General features: G+C 42.0%; 1 protein-coding gene across 1 annotated transcript; it reads left to right on the top strand.

Annotated features, from left to right (window-relative positions):
* The first annotated feature begins 1,371 nt into the window (after positions 1-1,371).
* Positions 1,372-25,568, top strand: LOC117367464 (zinc finger BED domain-containing protein 5-like). Its single transcript, XM_033960019.1, has 2 exons — positions 1,372-3,020; positions 25,469-25,568. The coding sequence occupies exons 1-2, from the start codon at positions 1,372-1,374 to the stop codon at positions 25,566-25,568; spliced, it is 1,749 nt and encodes a 582-aa protein (XP_033815910.1).
* Positions 25,569-26,623: the final 1,055 nt, after the last annotated feature.

Genomic DNA, 26,623 nt, shown 5'->3' with positions numbered 1-26,623 from the left:
TCTTCTTCTCCCCGATGTCAATTCTGCAGTCGGAGAGGAAGTTCGGGCCAGCCAATCGCTGCCTGGCTGGACGGAACTTCCTCTCCGATTGCAGAATTGACGTCAGGGAGAGCATGCGTCGGCGTCGGCTTTGGGGCCTGTTATCCATTGGTGGGTCCTGTTCCCCGATGGCAGCGGCAGTGGCAGTGGCTTGGGGAACGGCAGGGAGAAAGAAAGAAAGGGGGCAGGCAGGGAAACAGAAGGAAAGAAGAGAAACAGAAAAAAAGAAAGAAAGGTCAGGGAGAGAGGAAGAAAAAGTTGGGGGAGGGAATGAGGTGTGGAGGAGAGAAAGCATACAGGCTGATAGAAGGGAAGAAAGATTGGATGCACAGTCAGAAGAAGAAAGTGCAACCAGAAATCACCAGACAAGGTAGGAAAAATGATTTTATTTTAAATTTAGCAAAGTGGAGGCAGTATTACCACAGTTTTCAAAGGAATTTGCCCAAATAATTTAATAGTTAACTGGGTAAATTCCCAGAGATGAAAACTTCCCTTCACTTACTATGCACAGTTCTGAATTTATATCTGCTGTCTATATTTTACAATATGGTCACCTTTTACTAAACCGCAATAGTGGTTTTTAGCACAGGGAGCCTATGAGCGTCAAGAGCAGCGCTGGGCATTCAGCGCAGCTCCCTGCGCTAAAAACTGCTATTGTGGTTTAATAAAAAGGATGGAGGGTATATTTGTCTATTTTTGTATGGTTGTTACTGAGGTGACAATGCATAGAGTCATCTGCCTTGACCTCTTTGAAAAAAACCCAGAATAGGAATGATAATTAACATTTTCTCAGCGTATAGTGTGCTTTGTGTTTTTTAATTTTATTATTGGTAGATCATTTTGACTTGGTCATTTTAAAGTAGCTCACAAGCTCAAAAAGTTTGGGCACCTCTGAGCTACAGCGTTGAAACTGTGTATTTCTATTTTATCCCCCCTTTTACAAAACTGTGGAGCGTTTTTTAGCCCCAGCCGTGGTGGTAGCAGCTCTGATGCTCAGAATTCTATGAGTGTCAGGGCTGTTACCACTGTGGCTAAAATCCACACTACAGTTTTGTAAAAGGATGAGGGATTAGTTTGTGATGACATATTCCATACTAGGCGAAGGTGTTTTCTGTGTTCTGTGTGTTTGAAAGACATGGTTTTCTGTTAGGATTGATGGTGTAGGATTGATCTGTGCTGGTCTGGCTTGTTTAGTTTTACAGAGCTGTCATCTGGAGCTGTCATCCGCCGGCTCATCGGGGATCGATCAGAAGAGTGCTGAGTGTGACGGACAGCGGCTATCTGGAGGAGACAAGCGCAGTAAGTCCTGAGTGACAGTGAGATACTGCAGTGATGGACAAGTTTTTGAAAAGGAAAGAACTAGACTCTGAACAAAATTTGGAGCCAGATGAGAGCCCAAGTATGAGTGGGGGTCAAAAGAAAGCAAAGATGGTTAGCGCAAGCAAATTCTCTGGCGCAAGGCAATATAGCAAAAGCTATATTTCAGTTGGATTTACTTTCACTGGAGATGCAAACAAACCAACTCCACTGTGCGTGGTGTGTGGTGAAAAGCTAGCTAACAGTGCTATGGTCCCAAGCAAACTTAAACGCCATCTCCAAATGAAACACCCTTCGCTTCAAAACAAGAATGCGGACTATTTTGTTCGCCTGTGTGACAACATGGAGAAACAGGCAACTTTCATGAGAAAAACCACAAAGGTAAATGAAAGAGTTCTTAAAGCTAGCTATCAAGTTGCTGAACTTATAGCCAAGTCAAAAAAGTCGCACACTGTGGCAGAGACATTAATACTTCCTGCCTGCAAAGCTATTGTAGAGGAGATGCTCGGACCTGAAGCAGCTAAGGAAATAGCCAAAGTCCCTCTCTCAGACAACACAATTTCCAGACGTATTAATGACATGTCTGCAGACATCAAAAGTGTGGTTTTGGAAAAGATCCGTATCAGAGAGAAATTTGCATTGCAACTTGACGAGTCTACTGATATCAGTGGACATGCTCAACTCTTGGCCAATGTGCGTTTTGTTGATGGTGATGCAATTAGAGAAAACTTCTTTTTTTGCAAGGCATTGCCAGAAAAAACAACAGGAGAAGAAATTTTTCGGGTCACATCAGAATACCTTGAAAAAGGAGGACTTAAGTGGGAAAACTGCACAAGTGTCTGCACCGATGGAGCTGCAGGCATGGTCGGGCGCACCAAAGGCTTTGTAAGCAGAGTGAAGGAAAGAAATCCAGATGTGATTGTTACGCATTGTTTTTTACACCGCGAGGCCCTCGTAGCCAAGACTTTACCAGCAGTCCTAGTTCATGTGTTGGATGATGTTGTGTGCATGGTAAACTTTGTAAAGTCACGACCCGTGAAAAGTCGCATATTTGCAGCTTTGTGTGATGAGATGGGAGCGAAGCATAAAACCTTGCTGTTTCATACGGAGGTCCGGTGGTTGTCGCGTGGCAAGGTCTTGGTTCGTGTGTATGAGCTGCGGGAGGAACTTAAAGTGTTTCTGACAAATGAGAGGTCAGATTACGCAAAGCAGCTTGCAAGTGATGAGTGGTGTGCAAGGCTGGCATACCTGGCAGATATATTTTATCATCTGAATGAACTGAACACACGAATGCAAGGCCGAAGTGAAAACCTGCTTACAAGTACAGATAAAATAAATGGATTCCGTTCAAAGGTGCAACTCTGGCATCAACACGTGGAAAGTGGCAATCTTGAAATGTTCACACTCACCAAGCAATGGCAAGGTGTTCACACTGCTGCACTGTGTGAGATAATAGTTAAACATTTAAAAACTCTTGAGGAGAAGTTGTCATTTTATTTCTCTTCAGTCTCCACTGAATGCCTTGACTGGGTTAGAGACCCTTATAGCTCAGCATCAGTTGGTGGAAAGGACATGACTTTACAGGAGCAGGAGGAACTAACTGAACTGAGACAAAATCGTGGTTTCAAGCTAAGATTTGCTGATCTACCTTTGGACAGTTTTTGGTTGGATACCGTCAAGGAGTTCCCCCTTCTGGCAAACAAAGCTATTTTGACATTGCTCCCATTTTCCACTACATATCTGTGTGAGATTAGCTTTTCAAGCATGATTGCTATAAAAACCAAATACAGAGAGAGACTGAGAGCTGTTGACGAAGAGCTACGTGTGTGTCTTTCTTCGATTCCAGCCAGAATATCAGCTTTGTGTTCAGCCAAACAGGCCCAGGTTTCGCACTGAATAAAGTATTTTATAATTTTTCACTATTCTGTTTACTTAATATTTCATAATAAAGTAATTATAAAATACTTTCTTTGTGTTTATTTGATTCCTATTCAAGAGAATTACTTTATATATAGTAAATATAGGCACAGAGTTAAATTTTTTAACATTTTCTAATGGTGGTGTGCCTCGTGATTTTTTTCATGAAACAAGTGTGCCTTTGCCCAAAAAAGGTTGAAAAACACTGGACTAGCTGATGCCCCGGCGTTGCACGGGTATTTAATTATAGCAATAACACTGTAAATGGATTCAAATAAAGATAATTTATAGTGGTGAATGAAAGTATTTTTTTACAGCTTAATAAAAAGTACAATATTCAAATTATAAAGTGAAATATTTGACAAAATGAATACAATACAACTAACGCAAAACGTGATTATAAACAATAATTTTAGTTTCACCTCCTGGAGCAAGAACATATAAATTCTTGGGTGAACTCACCCTTGAGCAAGCAAAATAGAGTTGTGGGCCGTGAGACCCCCAGAACATATCACCCCAGGTAGTGAGGGATGTGCATACCAAGTTTCGTCCAAATCGGTCAAGCCGTTTTTGAATTACAGTGAGAATGGCAGCTTTTTACATATTTTCCATTGACATGAATGGGTGAAATCTGATTTTCTGTTTGTAGCTCCGCCCACGTGTGCAGGTGGGCCGCGAGACCCCCAGAACATATCATCCCAGGTAGTGAGGGATCTGCATACCAAGTTTCGTTCAAATCGGTCAAGCCGTTTTTGCGTGATCGCGGCACATACACACACACATACATACACACATACATACCTCCGATTTTATATATATAGATTTAGAAGAAGATGGGTTACTCATTTCAGGCAACTGATGTCAATTTGAATTATTTTTCCTCTGTCGTTTAGCATTCATTGTGCCATGTGGGCTTCCATGGTCTGTACTGTCTACTGCCTGACTGATCTTTACCAATAGGTTAAGTACCATTTTCAGAATCCCATAGGTTGCTAACAGTTGGCACCTTTTTTTGAAACCCTATTCCAAGTCCGATTGACAAACCGTTTTAAAATATACCATCCTAAATGGCTTTCCCCCCAATCTTCAATGTGTTTTAGGTATTTATAGATGGTTATCTGAAGTCACAGATGGAGCAAAGCAATGTGCTACATGAGTAGTAAATTGAGATGATGCTCTCCTAGGTCAGATGGATTAGGAGGACCTTCTGAAACCTCATCATGTGTTATAATTGAGGAATGTTTGCGGTGGAGAGGGGGGTGTAGGTGCATATCCAGAATGAGTATAGTATGAGTAGATATCTGTGCCATGAGTGCTTAGAGGGAGTATATTTCATAAGGGTGGGGGATTTGTGCAGGATGTATAGGAGTTATATAGGATAGTAGGACTGTGGGTGAGATGCCTGAGATAGTAAGGTTGTACAGAAAAGCCTAAAGTTGGAAAAACTGTGTGAGTTGAAGTTTTGCCCCTGAATTTGATTATGCTTAATCAGAAAATAATTTTAAAATATTCTTTACAGTCCAGCTTGGGGTCGCTCAAAGCCACTAATTACATAAAGCTCAGTTTTTAAAAAAAAAATTGCTATTATTTTTGTTTAATGGAGCTCCCAACCCGACCTAGAATACATCAACTGCAAGCTCGAAAATGAGCACAACCTCTCACAGAACTTCGGAATCCTCCTTCTCTACAGACCTCCTAGCACTAATTCAGACTCCATCACAAAAATGATGGAAATAATAACAAACCTCACTTGCCAACATGACAAACTAATCATACTCATGGCCACCCGGATGGTCTCGGGACTCAAGGATCTCCTGTACGAGGAACGGCTGGATAAGTTGCAGCTGTACTCACTCGAGGAACGCAGAGAGAGGGGTGACATGATCGAGACATTCAAGTATCTCACGGGCCGCATCGAGGTGGAAGAAGATATCTTCTTTTTCAAGGGTCCAGCGGCAACAAGGGGGCATCCGTGGAAAATCAGGGGCGGGAAACTGCATGGGGACACCTGGAAATTCTTTTTCACTGAAAGGGTGGTTGATCGCTGGAATAGTCTTCCACTTCAGATTATTGAGGCCAGCAGCGTGCCTGATTTTAAGGCCAAATGGGATAGACACGTGGGATCTATTCACAGAGAAAGGTAGGGGAGGGTCATTGGGGTGGGCAGACTAGATGGGCCGTGGCCCTTATCTGCCGTCTATTTCTATGTTTCTAACCTACCCTTTGAATCTGCAGAAGATAAAGAATCACTAAATTCAAGTCTCTACTTGAGGACTGCCAAATCACAATCGTATCCTCAAGCCCCACCCATGAAAAAGGCCATACCCTAGACCTGTTTGCATCCTCCCCCCTAACCTAGTCAATAGGGCCAAAAGGTCCCCTGTCCCATGGACAGATCACTTTCTCCTAGAATTCTGCCTAAACCTAACTGACATAGACCTGAACTCCAAAGACACAAGATTAGTCCGCAGGAAAACAAGACCTGATTTCTTCTGGAACATAGTGTCATAATCACTCCCCCCCACCACGAATAAAACCACCTCAATGATAACCAACTGGAACAAAATCATAGCCAAAATCCTAGATACTGTATCCCCCCTCCACCCAAGCATAATAAAATCAAACCGAACTTCGCTCTGGTTTACGGAGTCCTTAAGACTAGATAAACAACTATGCAGACGACTAGAGAGAAAATGGAGGAAAAACCAAAACACAGAAAACAATGGGGAGCAGCCATAAATAAATATAAGGACAATATATTCGAAACAAAGAAAAACTACTACACCAATAGGAGGCAACACAACCGATGGCAAAAAACTGTTTTGCCTAGTACAACTGACATCCCCCCTAAACCAAGAATCTGCAACCTCCTCTGATAAAATCTCAGCCCAACTAGCAGATTTCTTCCTCAACAAAGTCAAATTGGTCCAATCGGAAGTTGCTAAGTCAGCCACAAAAAACACTTCCCAACACAACTATACGGAATACACAGGACCCATAAAAGCAGACCAGATCTGGTGTTCATTCACTAACCTTTCCATCCCTGATACCAATAAACTAATATCAAAGCTAGCCTTACGAAGCAGCCACCTAGACAACTGTCCTCCATACCTTCTTTCTGCAGCTCCACATCATATTATTATCTGGCTCACCAACCTGCTAAATAGTTCCCTGAACCAAGGGCATCTACCCAAAGAAATGGGTAAAATAGCCTTAACCCATATACCGAAGCACAACTCTCTATAGCATCTAACTACAGACTGATTGCTGGCATTCCGATCCTCACTAAAATCCTTGAGTCCCATGTCAGTAAGCAGCTAGCCTTATACATAGAGCAACACTCCTGCCTTCATACATCCCAATAAGGCTTCTGAAAAAAGCACAGCACTGAGCTCCTCCTCATCACTCTAATCACTAAAATCAAACAGTTGCTAAGCTTGGGACATCAGGCAATACTGCTCTAATTTGATATCTCTGCAGCCTGTGACTCAGTGGACCACCAATTACTCCTAACCAAACTCTCGTAAATTGGAATAACAGGGACTGTACTGAAATGGTTTACCGACTTCCTTCAAAATCACGAATACTTGGTCAAAAGGCAAGAATCATACTCCAACATTTGGAAGGCATTCTGTGGCATCCCACAAGGCTTCCCATTATCCCCAATCCTATTTATTCATGAGCTCGCTGGGACACATCAAAATGGAAGACAAAACTGTACTATCTTATACTTACGACATCCTTCTCCTCATCCCCATAACCAATAACCATCCTAATATTGCCAAAAAAATCTCAAACAATATAGATAAAATTCAAACCTGGGCAACAATCAACAAGTTGAAACTGAACGCCACTAAGACCAAAACCATTGGTTTCCGCACCACACAACAGAATGTCATAGCTAACCTTACTCTTTCATCAGGCATCACTATCATAATGGAAAAGCCACCAAGGTACTAGGCTGTATCTTAGATGATACTCTCACAATGAAACCACAAATATCTAACCTTCGGAAAAAGGCCATCTACATTATGGGGCTCATAATCGAAAGAGAAAAACGTCTAAAAACCGGCCTAAGTTGGCACTTGGACGAACATTTCCCAAATACATCCAAGTACCAATAATAAAAACAGGTTTTGGATGTATTTCTAAACGACCTAGGCCTACATAGTGCCACTAAATGGGGCGTTTTGGGAGGAGTGTCGAGGGCGGGAGTTGGGCAGGACATGGGCCGGCTTAGACTTAGTTGTACAGCATTTATAACCGAAAGTTATATAACTCATGATTGACGGAACTTGGACGTTGTGACTTAGACCAATGGTTCCCAACCCTGTCCTGGAGGACCACCAGGCCAATCGGGTTTTCAGGATAGCCCTAATGAATATGCATGAGAGAGATTTGCATATAATGGAAACGAGAGGCATGAAAATCTGCTCCATGCATATTCATTAGGGCTAGCCTGAAAACCCGATTGGTCTGGTGGTCCTCTAGGACAGGGTTGGGAACCATTAACTTAGACCATGTAAAACATGGTCACAAAAACCCACCTAAAGTCGCCAGATAAGCACTGCAAACACATAAAACAGACCCCCCCACACACTACCCCAATGATCACCGACCCCCCCACCCCCATAAAAATATTGATCACACCTTTTAAAATTCAGCCTCCAGACCATCACTACCTAGCCGCCTGGCATAGGAAAGCCTAGTTGTCTAGCACAGAGGCAGCTTAAGTCGTCTTGTGGGGGACCTATAGAGAGGAGGACCCATGCCCATAAGCCCCTGTAATCACTGCATTGATACTTAAACATGTGCACTCCCCTATACACCCCCAAAACCCTTTTGTTCTGGCATATAAGTGGTTCCTGCAGCCATAAGGGCTATTGAGGTGGTAGATAATTGGGTCTAGGGATTCTGGAGGTGGTTTGGGAGGCTCACCATGATCTATAAGGGAGATGTAGTGAGATGAAGACATGGCACTCTTTTTGTGAAGTTCACAGCAGTGCCCTGTAAGGTACCCCACTATTTAGGTAGCATGTCTAGGTGTTCAGTCCATCACTTTGCAGACCCCTCCCACGTCCAACAGGGCTTATTCTAGGCGTTTTGGACTTGGACAAAAAGTTGGACGAAAATGTGGTGTAAAGATGGATGCTTTAGCGACTTGGACGATCAGATTGGCAGGACGTATAGTTAGACAATTTTCGAAACAAAAAAAAATTTTGGACGTATTTTTCGAAAATGTGTCCTAGGCTGTTTTTTACTTTGGACGACTTGTGACTTAGACGAAAACGGACTTAGACGTCCCTTTCGATTATGCCCCTCCACGCATCAACTGCGACTCACAAGATCATACTTCCACCTACACCACTTTGCTCTGATCGTTCAGATGATGGTCCTATCTCAACTGGACGATTGAAACTCCACCTACCTTGGCATCAATACTACTCTTATCCACAAACTGCAACTCATCCAGAACACAGCTGTTCGACTAATCTACAAATTAAAGAAATTTGATTCAATCACAACCTTCATCAGGCAACTACATTGGCTCCCAATATCATCCTGAATAATTTTCTAATCATCATGTATCCTACACCAGATTCTATACGGAAACTCAGCAGGCCTCTCTCATCCAATTATTCTCTACTGTTTGGTCGACATCAAAAATAATCTTTAACAGAATCCAACTAAACCTGCCATCCACAAAATACCTCCACTACAAGCGAATCTTCCACTCTGTGCTAACTTATCTGGGTGTAAAAACCTGGAATGACTTACCAGAAGCTATCAGGAAAGAGACAAAACCACACCACATTCAGAAAAAAGCTGAAGACTCACCTTTTTGACAATTAACTGTCTTAGTTTATGTATAGCACCCCCTACTTCTAAGTCCCTCCTCTTGCTTCTCCATGCCTCCTTCCCCTACTATTTTCCCCTTCTTCTTTGATCTGTTGCCTTGAGCCTGTATAGGTATGTGCGACTCACAAATGGAAGATTAGATTAGACTAACTTTTATGTTTTCACTCTCAGCAATGAGACATTGATAAAAAGACATTTTATGCAAAAAATCCAGCAGTATTTTATTTAATGAACCTTCAATATCTGCACTTAATTGTGGAAAATAACCAAAATTTAACATACTTTGCGAATAGCTAAATGCATACAATTTGATATAGTCATCTACCAAAGGCATTCCAAACACTCAAGCATTCAATGTCTTCTAGAGATAGGATAAAGCCTGTGATGCTGTTCAACTCTTTGCAGCATGAGGCCTTGTTGCAAAACGTTGAACAGCATTGCAGGATTTATCCTGAATTTTTTTTAAATTGTGTTTGTTTTTTGTAATATTGTCCATTTATATAATATTTTACCTATGTTTATAATTATTAGTATTATCTTGTACATCGCCTTGAATGTAGAGTAGGCGATTAATTAAATTATTTAATAAACTTGGAAACTTGGAATTTCTCAAGAAGACATTGAGGCCCAGATTTTATAAAGGGCACCGTGATTGACAGACATTCACAAAAGTGATGCCGATTGCATGTCAATTACACGATGGTGCCATTTATAGAATTGAAGCCACATCATAGTTCACTTCCAGAAATATAGAACAGAATTTTCAAGGCCTATCTGTGATGAGAATCGCCAGAGAATCACAACTATGGAACCTTTAAAGGTACTTCTGGTGTTAACCACACCTATTTTATCCGTAGACCCTTTGTAGTCATGGTTACAGTGCTGTTTTTGGAGGCTTTTTTTTTTTTTTTGTAATTACATTTAAATTGCTTTTAAATGATGTAATCCATTATCACGTAGATTAAAGGCATTTAAACCAATTAAATTAGGCAGCAGTAGGGCAGTTACTACCACCTAACTTTTAGCAGCTGCTGTAGAAGCCGACCTTGAATGCTTGAGTGTTTGGAAAGCCATTGGTAGATGACTACACCAAAGTGTACATGTTTAGCTATTAGTGAAGCATGTTAAATTTCTGTTATTTCCCACAATAAAGTGCAGATATTGAAGGTTCATTTAATAAAATACTGCTAGATTTTTTGCATTTCTGAGTGTGAAAACATTAAAAGTTATAGCTATAATACCAAGAAATTTGCCCTATAATGCAAAAATAAATAGCAAATTTTAAGAAAAATGGAGCTTTGAGTAACCTCAGGATGGGTTTAAAAAAAAACTTTAAAAAATTATTTTCTGATCAAGCACAATCAAATTCATGAGAAAAACTTCAATTCGCACTGTTTTTCCAACTTTAGGTTTTTTGAGTGACCCTACAGAGGTAGGAGCAGATGCGGTGTCTAACGTGTGCGAATGTGTCTGTGTGTATGTGTGTGGTGTCTGAGGCAGGTAGGTATGTGTGTTAGGGACCTTGGAAGGGTATATCAGGGTTGTGATATGAGATTTGGGTGAGGGAGAATTGGTGTGAAGGGGATTCTTAGGCAGTGGAACTTGGTGAGTGGTATCTGAAGTAGATATACAGGGAGGGTATCAGGAATGCACTGGAGGGTTCATGTCATCATTCTCCATCCCACTCTATCTTTCCTTTCCTCTCTCCTTTCTTAACTTCTCCAATTCCTCTTCTCCCCATTAACAAATATTTTCTAATCAGGCTGGGGTAATAGGAGCAGGTAAGCAAGGAAGATGAAATTCACACCAACCCCAAAAGTGTTGTCACAATGGCTCCTGGTCTTGTGGGGGGGGTTTTTTGGTTGTTGTTTTTTTTTTTAACACCCTGTCCAACAGCACATAATCCCAGCTCTTAATGTGAGACTAGAGCAGTATCATGCAAACTTTCCTTCCGGAGGCACACTAAATCCAGTGCCCCAACCGAAAGGCACCCGGAAGTGCGCGGAGGCCTTTCTGGCCATGACCCGCTTCATGGAGGGATCCGGTAGGTGCAGGAAGAGGAGGAGAGATGCCAGCCAGGAGGAGAGTTATCTGCGCTGACTGACTTCCTACAGGACATGCCTCTCGCCATTGTGTCACAGCACACCTGAAATTTCAGGCGGCACACAGTTTGCGATACACTGGACTAGAGGCAAGGCAGCAAGAGGTGATATACACTTATATCAGGGGTGTCCAATGTCGGTCCTCGAGGGCTGCAATCCAGTCGGGTTTTCAGGATTTCCCCAATGAATATGCATTGAAAGCAGTGCATGCAAATAGATCTCATGCATATTCATTGGGGAAATCCTGAAAACCCGACTGGATTGCGGCCCTCGAGGACCGACATTGGACACCCCTGACTTATATGGTTTTGCTGCTGGGCTAGCCCAGTGGTAGGCAATTCCGGTCCTCGAGAGCCGGAGCCAGGTCAGGTTTTCAGGATATCCACAATGAATATGTATGAGATGAATTTGCATGCACTGCCTCCTTGAGATGCAAATCTATCTCATGCATATTTATTGTGGATATTGTGACAGGGAAGCGCCTGTCAGCAGTTTAAACCCGGTTTTAAACCCTGCCTTGCAAAGGGCTGCCCCTATTCCTAAGCCCAGGAAGCTGCCAAGTAACCCTGTGCCTATCACCAAGAGCCAACAGGCAGGGCAAGGCAAAGAGAGAAGGGCAGAAACCATAACATCTGGTTTAGGGCATTATAATCCCTTTTATAACACCTTGGGCAGTTCTGTAACAAAACCTCTAGTAAAGAAAACCAGCACAGGCATGGTTAATGAGAGGGGTGGGGCTGACAGGCAGGACGAACCCAGAGGGAGAGTGAGAACAAGCCTGCAGCATAAAATCAGCACAGCTGGGAACACTCAGGGAAGGACGGAGAATGCAGGGAAGAATACAGAGAACGCAGGGAGGAATGGAGGAGAGAATTCAGGAGGGAATTCAGGAACTGCTAGAACAAGAAGTGCCGTGCTGAGCAGGAAAGGGCCTGCCAGGAGTTCTCTGTCCCAGACCAGAGCTAAAGCACAGGCTGCCTTACAATCCTCCCGAGCTAACAGACTTCTGGCTCCTAAGCAGAAGTTCAAAGGAGGAGAAAGGTTCCCAGGGCAGGGCTGGCCGTTAGCTGACCCTGAAGGGAGTTCTTACCCGGTCTCAGAAAGCGAAGAGTCCCTAATGGAATTAGAGGGAGAGCTATCTGGAAGCAGTGAAATGGAGTGCAATCTAGCAGCCTGGGATCTCCTGTAGAATCACAGTTAATAAGGTATGAATGGGGGAGGGGAATGAAAGTGAATGTATTTTGTGTAGCGTTCTTTCTCCCTTAGGCAGAACTGTAAGCATGTGTGAATGCATTAATTAGAGCCTGAGAGAGAGGCCTTATAGATAAAGGGAAGGAGGTGAGAACCTAATTAACTTTCCCCGAGAAGCTTGAACGGAACTCGGAGACCTGACATCACGTAACCCTGGAGCAGGGAACTTTTGGGAGGGGACTTACACCAGTCTTAAAAGGTTGGGTTATATAAAGTTCCCTAGCCCCTACCCAGGAGCATAGGGGTAGTGGGGGCATTGGGCTTCAGGTGGGTAAGGTCTAAAGCTTCCTGAAGTGTTTGCAGATAAAAGTAGTACAACTGAAGAGAAAACGTTTTGGTTTATTTTTGGCTTTTTGCCTGAGCAGCAGGCTGGACTATATTATAAGGAAGAAACCTTGTGAATGTATGATTTGTTTAAGTCCACTCAGCCAGAGGGACTACTGGAACCCCAGTGCTTTGAACTGGGGGTAATAAAGTTAAAAGCTGAACTTTACCCAGAAAAGCAGTCAATTAATTATTCTACTGATTATCCAGTGGGAGTCCTCCTGGGAGTGCTCCGTCCTACGCCTGGGGCGGGAGCCGGGTTGCCAGCGCTAGGCTTATCCCTGGACCCCGCCACAATATCCTTAAAACCTGACCTGGCTCTGGCTCTCGATGACCGGAATTGCCTACCCCTGGGCTAGACGGATGATTAAAACACACAGCTGGCAAACAATGCAGCATCAGAATTTAAGAGAAGTACGGTGTCTCCTATAGTAACTTCCACTCAGTGTACCCGCACAATCTCTGCCATTATCATCACTGTCTCCCCACCCAGAAAAATGGCCTAATAGTAGAACTGCTCCTGTATGTGGTTGCTTAGATGCTGACAGGTATTTTGTATGGAATTATTTTTTCATCTGCTTTGGCCATATCTTTCAGAAATGAGATCTAAACATTTAATAAGTAACCAGCAAGGGATGTCACTTTCACTTAAATAATAGCCTATTTCTAGAGACACAATGAAATACTTTTAAATGTCTTTCTCTCTATTTTTTTTCTTATATCCGATTTGTAAATCGACTTTACTGCACTGGTCCATCTCTAATTCTGAATGCATTTAATGTTAGCTGGTTAGAGGTTTATGTTTCTTCTCGGACCAGATTACAGCATTTTATAGATTTGACTACCAGGTGACACTCTGTTTTCATTAAAATCAATGTTCCATAAAACATGGCCCATGGACTCAAGAGTGAAATCACACAAGGGGAAATAGATTTCTTATCTTGAGGTTCACCCTGTCCTGCTTTTCCTTTCCTCTCTGACAATATGTTGCCAGGCTATATAAAACCTCTAATGCCCATCTCCTGCGATTAGCTGTTTCTCAGCTTTACCAGCACAAATCCACAAGTTTCACATCAAGCATCACATGGGATGAATATTGATTTGCTAAAGAGGATTTATTTATTTCTAGCTCTATCCAAAGATCAACTGCTGGCTGTTTTCAGAGGATCTCTTCAGCTTGCACAGCACCGAGCTACGGCATACATGACTCTGGACTTGACATTTCAGTTCTGGAAAGAAATCAAACAGTAAGTGCAGTGCAGTAATCCTAGATAAATGAGATGATCACTGGAAAAGCTGAGATAGTTAAGTGGGCTATCAGAGAAGTCCATGGCATGGTATTGAACTGTTGCTGCACAGAATCATTGCTCTTGTCGATATAGCTACAAATCATGTGAATATAATATGTCATAGATACACGATATGTACGTCATAGAAATTATACTGAACAGATCAATGAAAGTTACAAGTCTTTACTCTGTGAAATTCTTAATCTCTGTGAATGACAAACAAACAAAAAAAAAATCTGGGGATATTCAGACCAGGCTATATATATTTTTTAAATGGTACTACAGATACCTGCATTTAGGAGTTTTCAGATTGTTGTGACTCCTAAGGCAGGCAGTTGCACTGAAACATGGCACTATGTCCTTTCTTTGAACTCACATTGTTTTAGGGGACTTGTTTTATGTAAACCTGTTGAGTAAATTTTATTATTATTATTTTTACAATAAATTTTACGTTTGTCAGACTAATACATAAAGCTAAAAAGTTTGATCATGTCACACCCCTTTTAATAAAATCACACTGGTTATCAATTTCCCACAGAATCACCTATAAAATCCTACTGCTTACATTCAAAACAAAAATCTCCCAAACCCCAGGATTCATCGACAGACTACTCATTTCCTACTGCTCTTCAAGAACTCTTTGTTCCAGTGACCAATTTCTCCTAAACATCCCTTCTTTAAGACATATTTTCTATGATACCACTCAGCAACGAATATTCAGTTACCGCCCCTACCCTGTGGAACTCGCTTCCACTATATTTACGGAAAGAGACAAATCTTGATAAACTTAAAAACTTTCTTTTTTTTTTTAAAAAAAAATCTTTATTGATTTTCCAAACATCAACAGTGCAAAACACAAGTATGTATACATAGAATAATTCAAGAAAAGCACATTCATCTTACTGACATACATGAGCAACCATTTTATCCCTCCCACCCACCCAATAACTAACAAGAAAAACACAAATACATGGATTCTGTCAATAACCTTTTCCAATTTAAAATAGTAGTGCATTCCCACCCTCCTCCCGCCCACCTTGGATGTGTATACTCAAAGGGCCAAAATTAAGATCAATTATCATTACCTACAGAATTTTGTCAATGGTTCCCAAACATCCATAAATTTTCTATAATGTCCCTGTTGTATGGCCATCATACGTTCCAGTTTAAAAGTGTGGCATAGAGATTCCCACCAGAAATTATAATTTAATCGGTCCCAATTTTTCCAGTTCTTCAAAATAAGTTGTTTGGCAACCCCTGACATTATAAAGAGAAGTTTGTTATTATGAGAAGATAGAGGGCTTTTAGCCCTCATTAACGTGCCAAATAGCACGGTACTGTACGTCAATGCCACAGGATTTTCCAATACTTCATTCACTTGACCCCCAAATGGATCTCCAAAACTTAAGTATCAAGGGACAATAGTACAGTAGATGATCCAATGTCCCTACATCGAGATGACAGTGTCAGCATCTATTAGACTTGGAACTATCCAATTTCTGTAATCAAACAGGGGTCCAAAAAGATCTATGTAACAAGAAAAACCATGTTTGTCTCACAGATGCAGACACTGTACATCTCATCCTCCAAGTCCAAATTCGTGGCCATTGAGATGCAGAAATCTGTTGCTTTATCCCATGAAAACCAGTCTTTGGTTTCTTTTTCAAAAATTCAGATATTAATTTGTACCACTGGGCGGCCTGATGTCCTAGGAAATCTGTCTGGAAGCATAGGATCGGCAAACTATACTGATTTTTAAGATTTCGCCAATCAGGGAACCCCTTCTGAACGGCTTGCTTCAACTGCAACCACCTATCATTTTGAGACTTAGCAATACCAAATGTTTGTTGCAGTCATGAAAAGTCAAGCAGCTTTCCATCCAATAACACATCATCCAATGTACGTATACCTGCCTGCATCCAATACTTCCAGAGGATCTTAAACCCACCAATTTGAATCTTGGAGTTCAGCCAAAGGGACTGACAGGTGGATTTATGAATCGGAATAGGTGTTAAATCTATATATATAAAATCGGAGGTATGTATGTGTGTATGTATATGTGTGTGTATGTGCCGCGATCACGCAAAAACGGCTTGACCGATTTGAACGAAACTTGGTATGCAGATCCCTCACTACCTGGGATGATATGTTCTGGGGGTCTCGCGGCCCACCTGCACACGTGGGCGGAGCTACAAGCATAAAATCAGATTTCACCCATTCATGTCAATGGAAAAAATGTAAAAAGCTGCCATTCTCACAGTAATTCAAAAACGGCTTGACCGATTTGAACAAAAATTGGTATGCAGATCCCTCACTACCTGTGGTGATATGTTCTGGGGGGTCTCACGGCCCACCTGCACACGTGGGCGGAGCTACAAACAGAAAATCAGATTTCACCCATTCATGTCAATGGAAAAAATGTAAAAAGCCATTCTCACAGTAATTCAAAACCGGCTTGATCGATTTGAACGAAATTTGGTATGCAGATCCCTCACTACCTGGGTTGATATGTTATGGGGGTCTTGCGGCCCACCTGCATACGTGGGCGGAGCTACAAACAGAAAATCGGATTTCACCCATTCATGTCAATGGAAAAAATGTAAAACGCTGCCATTCTCACAGTAATTCAAAAACGGCTTGACCGATTTGAACGAAACTTGGTATGCAGATCCCTCACTACCTGGGTTGATATGTTCTGGGGGTCTCGCGGCCCTCCTGCACACGTGGGCAGAGCTACAAACAAAAAATCAGATTTCACCCATTCATGTCAATGGAAAATATGTAAAAAGCTGCCATTCTCACTGTAATTCAAAAACGGCTTGACCGATTTGGACGAAACTTGGTATGCAGATCCCTCACTACCTGGGGTGATATGTTCTGGGGGTCTCACTGCCCACAACTCTATTTTGCTTGTTCAAGGGTGGGTTCACCCAAGAATTTATATGTTCTTGCTCCAGGAGGTGAAACTAAAATTGTTGTTTATAATCACGTTTTGCGTTAGTTGTATTGTATTCATTTTGTCAAATTTCACTTTATAATTTGAATATTGTACTTTTTATTAAGCTGTAAAAAAATACTTTCATTCACCACTATAAAGTATCTTTATTTGAATCCATTTACAGTGTTATTGCTATAATTAAATACCCGTGCAACGCCGGGGCATCAGCTAGTTATTAATAAATTTTAATGTCTGCCAAGGGTCTAATAAAATTCTATTGTCCCTACATCCTAGGTAACTTGATACTTAAAATGTGTTACAATTTCAATGGAGACAGGAGTTGCCATTCCAACCATAACCAATCTGGAAGATTTTCCATGAGCTCGGGGAGGATCCAATACATATCCTGACGCATTATATAGGCTTGATGGTACATATAAAAATTGGGAAAATTTACTCCCCCCCCCCCCCGCCGCAATTGGTTTTTGTAAAGATACTAAAGCAATTCTCGCAGCTTTACCCAGCCAAACAAATTTAGTAAGAATACTATTTAATTTCTTGTAAAAGGACCCCTGAATAAACACTGGCAACATACCCATTTGGTAGAGAATCATAGGCAAAATCATCATCTTAACTGTTTGAGCTCTCCCCCTCCAAGACAGATGTAAAGGGTTCCATTGCTCACACATTTCTGTAACCTTCATCAATAAAGATTTTTCATTTACTTTCATCGTCACTTCCAACATTTTCTGTATCCAAATACCTAAATATTTTATACCCTCTTCCTTCCAAAGAAAAGGAAATGTATCAAATAATCCTTTTGGACAATGTACATTTAGTGGAAGAACCTATGATTTACTCCAATTGTCAAATCGGTCAATCAAATCCAGTAAATGTGGGAAGGAAGTTTCAGGATTCCTCAAATGAAGCAAAATGTCATCTGCATATGCAGAGACTTTATATTCCCGACCTGCATAAGGAATACCCTTTCTTATTTAAGAATGCTTAAGACCTTTGACATCCCTACTCCTCCCAGGGAAAGTGTTTCTGATGTTACAGTGGGTGACCATCTAGTATCCAGTGATCACTGCATGGTACGGTTTAATATTAAGATGGATATAGAGAAGGCTCATTCAAAAGCAAAGGTTCTAGACTTTAACTTTGTTCAGAAATGTTGTCTGGGTGAGAAAGTCTTGAAGGAGTGGAAATGCGGTGGGCAAAACTGAAAGGAGCGAATATAAGGGCGACAAACCTTTTTGAGAGGCAAGTAAGTAAAAGTAAGAGGAAAAAAAGGTCGCTTTGGTTCTCAAAAGTAATAGCTGAGAAGGTAAGGAATAAGAGGTTAGCTTTCATAAAATACAAAAGATTGCAGAAAGAGGAAGACAGGCAAAAGTATCTGGAAAAGTTAAGAGAGGCTGGCCTTGTAGTCAGGAAAGCAAAGATGCAAATGGAAGAAAAAAAATAGTTGACATGATAAAACAGGGAGACAAGACATTTTTTTTAGATATATTAGTAATAGGAAGAAGTGCAAAAGTGGCATTGTGAGACTCAAAAGGTGAAGGGGAGGAATATGTAGAAGCTGATATAGAAAAGGCTGAATTGCTTAACAAATATTTCTGTTCTGTGTTCACGGCTGAAGCATCGGGTGCGGGACTGCAGAAGACAAACGTGAATAGGGATGGAGGAGTAATAGACCCTGATCGATTTTCAGAAGGTTGTGCTCGTGAGGAACTAGCTAAAATAAAGATAGACAAAGCAATGGGGCCGGATGGTGTACATCCGAGGGTGCTGAAGGAACTTAAGGAAGTTCTGGTAGCTCCATTGACTGACCTTTTCAATGAGTCTCTAGAGTCGGGAGTGGTACCGGAGAACTGGAGAAGGGTGGATATGGTCCCTCTCCACAAAAGTGGAAGTAAGGAAGAAGTAGGAAATTACAGGCCAGTAAGTATGACTTCTGTGGTAAGCTTTTAAAACAGAGAATGGTTAAGTTTCTGGAATTCTGTAGATTGGTTTGGCCAGTAGGAAAAAGGAGGTATTGATGCCTCTGTATAACATTTAGAATGTTGTGTACAATTCTGGAGGCCGCACCTTCAAAAAGATATAAAAAGGATGGAGTTAGTCCAGAGGAAGGCTACTAAAATGGTATGTGGTCTTCGTGATAAGGCGTATGGGGACAGACTTAAAGATCTCAATCTGTATACTTTGGAAGAAAGGCGGGAGAGGGGAGATATGATAGAGACGTCTAAATACCTATGTAATGTAAATGCGTATGAGTCGAGTCTTTTTCATGTAGAAGGAAACTCTAAAATGAGAGGGCATAGGATGAAGTTAAGAGGTGATAGGCTCCAGAGTAATCTGAGGAAATACTTTTTTACGGAAAGGGTAGTAGATGTGTCTCCCAGAAGAGGTGGTGGAAACAGAGACTGTGTCTGAATTCCAGAGGGCCTGGGATAGGCACGTGGGATCTCTCAGAGAGAGAAAGAGATAATGGTTACTGTGGATGGGCAGACTAGATGGGCCATTTGGCCTTTATCTGCCGTCATGTTTCTATATATCAAATTTAATAAACTTGAAAACTTGATTCCAAGGTTTTCTTTTTACATATTTTTATTGGTCATCCCCTACCTCTTTCTCCCTTTCTATTATTTTTTCTCATGCCAATTAAGAATGATATTGAGGCTGACTCTTGATATACTGGAATTTATTCACTGGAGATCTAATTCTGCACTGTAGTGGAAGGGCCACTCTCCTTATGACCACAACCTTTCCTCTAAGCAATGCCAAAATGTTATTCTGCAAAGCTAGTAGCAGTATATGGCCATTCATGTAAGTTTTATTCAAATGAATGCAAATATTTCTTCTTTTTCTTAGTTCTAAGTTTCATAGCTGCTATCCTTTATCAGTAAGAGCTTCTCTTATAAACCCAAAAACTTTTCACATATTTTTCTGACATTATTCTGCTGTTTCATATGCAAGCTTACAGTTTAATACTGTAGGTATAAAGCATTGGCTGAGCCATCCGAGGGTTAAAGTGGGTGTGGGTGTGAGTGGTGGGTGGGGAGGGGGAGTGGATTGGTTTTGTGGTGGAAATTGGGAAGTAAAGGAAGGGGGGGGTCATTGGGATTGAACCTGTGGTGGAAGCTAGTTAGAGATGGGGATTAGAGGAAGTGATTGGTAGGGAGAGTGAATTGGTGAGAGCCAATTGCTTTCCGCACCGCACAACAGAATATTATTCCTAACCTCACCCTTCCATCAGGCATCACTCTCATCATGGAGAAATCCACCAAGGTACTAGGCTGCATCCTAGATGACACCCTCACAATGGAAAACTATCTATAATTGGCTAGACTGGACAAATTCTCAGAGAGACTGTTTGGCCCTGAAAAAATAGGAATGTGAACCTATATAATATAGAACGTACTTTAAATTTAAGAGAACTCCGATGGATGTTTGAACTTAATACAATGATCCCCTATGGGCTGAATCTTACGAATGATTGGTTAACTCTGGCAGTATGACTCAAACCGCTCTGTTTGCTGCTGTTCGATAGTGGGGTCCCGCCCCCAATAGTGATTGGTGGTAATTGTCTTACGTCAGGTGGGTTTTCTGTACTTTAGTTCCCTCTTTGAACGCCGCGGCCATATTGAAACTTCGACATGACTGTTCTGGCATTAGATACACTCTAAAAATTAGAAATTTAAAATGTTCTGATAAGTCCGCGAGCCATATTTTCTTAATTCTGTCTTGAATCCCTTGATTGTACTAATATCTGCTTTTATTTTTATAGTAATCTGTTCCCCGACCCTGAGGAAGCTATTTGAAACGCGTCGGCGGGGATTCAGACAGAGCAGAAATAACTTAAAGATAAGTCGTTATTACTATTTATTACTATGCACTGACACTTTATTATATAAATTATATGCAGTTCCGATGAGGATGGCTATCACACTTAGGGACTAATTATCTACTCACTTTGTGTGGCTCTCTGAGGACCGTGAAGTGAATGAACACTGGATTTTTCATAAGTGGTCACTAAAGTTACTTTAAGTTTATTGAGACAATTGATAGCCTGTGCACATTTTTTGTGTTGAAATACTACCAGAAGACAGCATGGGTTTAAATCTGGAATACTACACACAACCTTTTGCTTCTCAACATAATACAAGATAAGCGGAAACGCTTTTGCATCTAACAGAGGTCCACTAGGCAGGTGCCAGTTTTATCATAGTAAGCAAGAATATATTATTGTAATAGTTTTATATACAGTCTGATTGCATTGAATCTGTTTTGTAGATAAAATTACAGCCTACTGAGACCCCTGATAAAGTCTTTTTTCTGGCAAAATGGGCTTGGGCTGACTGCATAATTTTGAGATAAATGTTGGCTGCTTATATTATTGCATTAAGAATTATAGCTTTTAAATTTTTTGGCAACACATGACGTATTTATTAATATCACATATGAGAGGTGTTTGGATCAGTGATCTGATCTATGATTTTTCATTAGGATCAAGTTGGTCTCTGAGCAAAGGCACTTAAGTACAATTCCGCCCTTAACTCCTCTATTTTGTATTATTAGCCCTTCTACTCTGCAGGTATCTCCTATATTAAGGTTCAGTAGGTAGTTTGGTTATTTTGAAGGGCTTACAATTTTCACCACACATGCACTAGGAAGGGCAAACAGAATGCTAGGAATGATTAAGAAGGGGATCACAAACAGATCTGAAAAGGTTATCATGCCATCAGTGGCGTACCAAGGGGGGGGCAGTCCGCCCCGGGTACACGCCTTGGGGGGGGGTGCACAGCCGACTGTTCTCACTATCTCTAATGCCGGCCCTGCAGCTCTGGACTTCCCCACACCTGCTCCCCCCCGATCACTATTTTATTTAACGTTATGGCAGCCACGGCGCTGTATCCATCAGAGGAGACTTCTAACCTTAGCCTGCCCTGGAACTCTTCCTGCAGCAACCGCCTGCCTAGGCGGGAACAGGAAGTTGCTGTTGCTGAATGAGTTCCGGGGCAGGCCGAGGTTAGAAGTCTCCTTCGATGGATACAGCGCCGCGGCTGCCATAACGTTTAAAATAATAGCGATTGGGGGGGGGGGGAAGCAGATGTGGGGAAGTCCGAAGCTGCAGGGCCGGCGTTAGAGGGACTAAGAGCTGATGGTGCCACAGGGTCCTGCATTGGGGGGAGGGAAGAAGAAAGAAGAGTAACCGAAGCATTGGCAATTTGGGGGGAGCAGGTGTGGGGAAGTCCAGAGCTGCAGGGGAGAGTGTCGCTGTACCCAGCTGGAGGGAGAAGGAAGATGAGGGAGGAAATGAAAGGAGATGCCAGGGCTTGGAGGGAAGGAGGAAGATATGCCAGACTAAGGGAAAAGGAAGGGGGAGATCTCAGAGCATGGAGGGGGAGGGAAAGATGGAAGGAAAGGAGAGAAATGCCAGAGAATCAGGGAAGGACAGATACCAGACTGTGGGGTGCAAAGGAAAGAAAGGAGAAGAGAGAGATGCCAGAGCATAGGGGATGGGTTGGTAACAGAGAGAAAAAAAATGGAGAGGTGGCAGAGCTGAAATCAATCATGTACAAAGGAGAGAAGGGGCACAGGATAGATAGTTATGAAAGGAGCATAGAAAGAAGGAAGATGTTGTATGGAAGAGAGAGAAGGCAGACATTGTTTGTTTCTCTCCTTTTTTTGTATTTTGATAAAATTTTCAATAAATTTTCAAGGGAAAGGGCAGAGAGGGCAGTAACTGGAAGGGACGAGACAGAAGGTGAACAGTAGATGGAAGGGGTAGAGAGAGGGACAGACACTGAATGGAAGTGTGGGGGAGAGGAGGGACAGCCACTGAATGGAAGTGTGAGGGAGAGGGGGAGCAGACCCTGGAAGGAAGTGGGGAGGAGAAAGAAAAAAGGGCACATGCTGGATTGAGGGATGAGGATAGAGTTAGATATTGGAAGGGGTGAGGGAAAGAGGTGGCAAGCTTTAGGTAGACAGTAAAAAAGGACATTGCTGAGAGGATAGTAAGAACGTAATCTAGACAGATGCAGAAAATAAATTGAAAAGGAAAATGAGGGAAAAAAGGGAAAGGGAGAGGGAAGGAGAGGAGAGAGATGCCAGACCAATAGGGGTGAAAGGAGAGATGGAAGGGGGAGGCATACAGTTTCTGGAAGGGGCATAGAAGGAGAGAAGATGCCATATAGGGGAAGAAAGACGGCAGACAGTGGATGGAAGGAAGAGAGTTACAAGAAGATGAGGAAAGCAGAAACCACAGAAGACAAAGATAGAAAAAAATTTTCTATTTATTTATTGCTTTAGGAGACATGTGTCACTGTTTCACTGTTTCTGTGGTATTGCATTGTATGCAGAGTCTAGCTTCTTGCTGGTTCAATTTAACCTTTGTCTATATATTTCTATTTTATTCCCCCTTTTACAAAACTGTGGAGCGTTTTATAGCGCCAGCCGTGATGGTAGCAGCTCTGATGCTCAGAATTCTATGAGCGTCAGAGCTGTTACCACCGTGGCTAAAATCCACACTACAGTTTTGTAAAAGAGGGAGGGCTTAGTTTGTGATGACATTCCATACTAGGCGAAGGTATTTTCTGTGTTCTGTGTGTTTGAAAGACATGGTTTTCTGTTAGGATTGATCTGTACTAGTCTGGCTTGTTTAGTTTTACAATGGGTGTATTGATGTTGTACTGCTCACTGCATATGTAAGATGCTGCCTTTTCTTAGGTACTCATGTGTGACGTGTGGCTTGTTACTAAAAATCATGTTTTTCGTACAGATGAGGGGGGGGTGCCAAAAAATGATGGGCCCCGGGTGTCACACATGCTAGGTATGCCAATGCATGCCGTTATACTGGGCCATGGTAGACCCCCACCTGGAATACTGCGTCCAACACTGGTCACCATACATGAAAAAGGACATGGTACTACTCGAAAGGGTCCAGAGAAGAGCAACAAAAATGGTTAAGGGTCTGGGGGAGTTGCCGTACAATCAGAGGCTAGAGAAACTGGGCCTCTTCACCTTTAAAAGAAGAGACTGAGAGGGGACATGATCGAAACATTCAAGATATTGAAGGAAATTGACTTAATAGAGAGAGAGATTGTTCACCCTCTCTGAGGTGAAGAAAATGAGAGGGCACTCACTAAAGTTAAAAGGAAGCTCTTCTTCACCCAGAGAGTGGTAGAAATCTGGAATGCTCTTCCGGAGGCTGTTATAGGGGAAAACACCCTTCATGGATTCAAGAAAAGGTTGGATAAGTTCCTACTGGAACAGAACATACGCAGGTAAGGCTAGACACAAATAGGGCACTGGTCTTTGACCTAAGGGCCGCCGCGTGAGCAGACTGCTGGGCACAATGGATCACTGGTTTGACCCAGCAGTGGCAAATCATATGTTCTTATGTTTCGACCTCTATCTCCTTGTTCACAGTCCACTGCAATGATCACTAGGTTATTTCTGAGAGAACGAGAGAGCACTCTATAAAATTGAAAGGGGATAGATTCCGTACAAACGTAAGGAAGTTCTTCTTCACCCAGAGAGTGGTAGAAAACTGGAACGCTCTTCCGGAATCTGTTATAGGGGAAAACACCCTCCAGGGATTCAAAACAAAGTTGGATAAGTTCCTGCTAAACTGGAACATACGCAGGTGAGGCAGGACTCATTTAGAGCATTGGTCTTTGACCTGGGGGCCACCGCGTGAGTGGACTGCTAGGCACGATGAACCACTGGTCTGACCCAGCAGCGGTAATTCTTATGACCATAATAACTGATGCTTTCATACTGCCTAGTAGCAGCTCTGTTTCACTTCCTAAAGAGGTGGGTGGGGGAGCATCAACTGGAGGATTATAGAAGGGGGTCATGCGTTAATCCCTCTGGTATCAGTCAGAGCTTCCTGAACCCATGGCACACCATGATGATGTCACTAGGAGCAGAGTCAACAATATTCAAGGTTAGGCTGCAGGTGACTACAAGGAGCTTGGAGGGAGCTCAGTAGCAGCAGAAACACTGATCAGTCAGGCATGTTCAGGACACATGGTAGAAGCCCTTTAACCGTTGACATTGGACCTGGCTTCTTCGACCCATGATGGAGCCAAAGATGTCACTGAGGGTGGGGGTGGAGCCAACAGTGTTCTGGGACTGTCCAGAGCAAAGAATAAAGATATACTGAGAGCTCAACTCGTAAAGGACATAATATTACTTTTTACCACAAAGATCATGCAAGGAGAATGAATGCTCAGTGAACAATGCATGTTAAATATATTCATCTGAATCAGAGCATTGCATAAAAGCAAAACCTTGGCTAGAAAAAAAGAATACTTTAACGTATCAAACACGTTCATAGAATAAAATCATGCTGCAAGTGCCACCGCAGAGTGTTTAGCATTTCATGTTTCTACATGGTTAATTGATCACATTTTACTCCTTCACAGTTTAATCACATTAATGTTTGCTGGTGCCACGATAACGCACAAGACTTTGCTAATTGTTAATCATTTCAGACGCTTTAAAGGAGAAAAGGAAGAAAATTAAATTGAATAAGATAGCAAAGCAGATGGGGAAATGTCTCACTGTCTAGCTTCTTATCACAGTATTATGTGACCTGCTCTTGACGTGCTCTGCAGTGATGAAAATGTATCTGAAAGGCAGCAGAGGATGCTTTGTTTTGGTTATTTGAACCTCTGGGGCTGCTGAATGTCCTTCACACAGGTACCATTTAATTTAATTAGCCTCAATCCAAAGTTGGGAATGACTGGTTCATGAGAAATATAATGCTTTGTTGAGCTCAAGCTTATCTTTGGAAGTGGCTGCTGCTGCTGCTGTTGTTCTGAAAACTATAGCCATGTAGTCCTCTGTGTGTGGTGCTTATCAAAGCATCTTCAGTCCTTGTTGATGATCAAGAAATGCTTTTGGAAATTGTACTGAACAAATGTGCGTCACAGGGTACACTAACGTTATACGGTATTTTTTTTTTTCTCAAGAGGCTTTGCTTGCTTGAATTTTACAATGCAGGCCTCACGAAACCTTCCTTTTAAATATCCGTCTAAATTTTCCTTGATAACTGCATTTAAGAAAACTACATGAAGCAGAAACTAAGGGCTCCTTTTATCAAGCCGCACTAGCGGTTAACGTGCGTAATAGCGCGCGTTAAACCGCCGGCCGCCCTAGCCGCTAACGCCTGCCTTGAGCAGGCAGTAGTTTTTCGGCTAGCGTGGGAGTTAGCGCGCGATTAAAAGTTGCGCGTGCAAACTCCGCTAGCGCGGCTTGATAAAAGGAGCCCTAAGATTAATCCATCAAAAAGGAATACAAACACAATACAAAGGAAATATCGCACACAAACTTTAGCCCACCAAGCATGAAAACCAAGAAGTAGATGGAGATCCAGATAAATTTAAAACAAATCACAGGTAAAAAGGGAAAGCTCAATGACAGCTCGTTAAACAAATCCTTCAGGGTAAGCCATTCATCCCAAGACCTCTCATTCCTCCCTAACGCTAAGAAAATCTATGAGCTGCTATGGACAGAAAAAAATAATTTTTTTCCACATAACATTTAAAACCCTTTTAAATATTTTTGAAGTAAGATTG

This window comes from Geotrypetes seraphini, chromosome 1 (genome assembly GCF_902459505.1).
Source record: "Geotrypetes seraphini chromosome 1, aGeoSer1.1, whole genome shotgun sequence".
NCBI lineage: Eukaryota > Metazoa > Chordata > Amphibia > Gymnophiona > Dermophiidae > Geotrypetes > Geotrypetes seraphini.
The sequence above is the reverse complement of the archived record's forward strand: the minus strand, read 5'-3'. Positions and strand labels throughout refer to the sequence as shown.

Excerpts from the sequence above, each read along its gene's own strand:
- LOC117367464 (XM_033960019.1), top strand. The coding sequence starts at position 1,372 with ATGGACAAGTTTTTGAAAAGGAAAGAACTAGACTCTGAACAAAATTTG. Across the intron at positions 3,021-25,468 it reads CTACCTTTGGACAGTTTTTG|TTTAATCACATTAATGTTTG; the intron begins GTTGGATACCGT and ends ACTCCTTCACAG.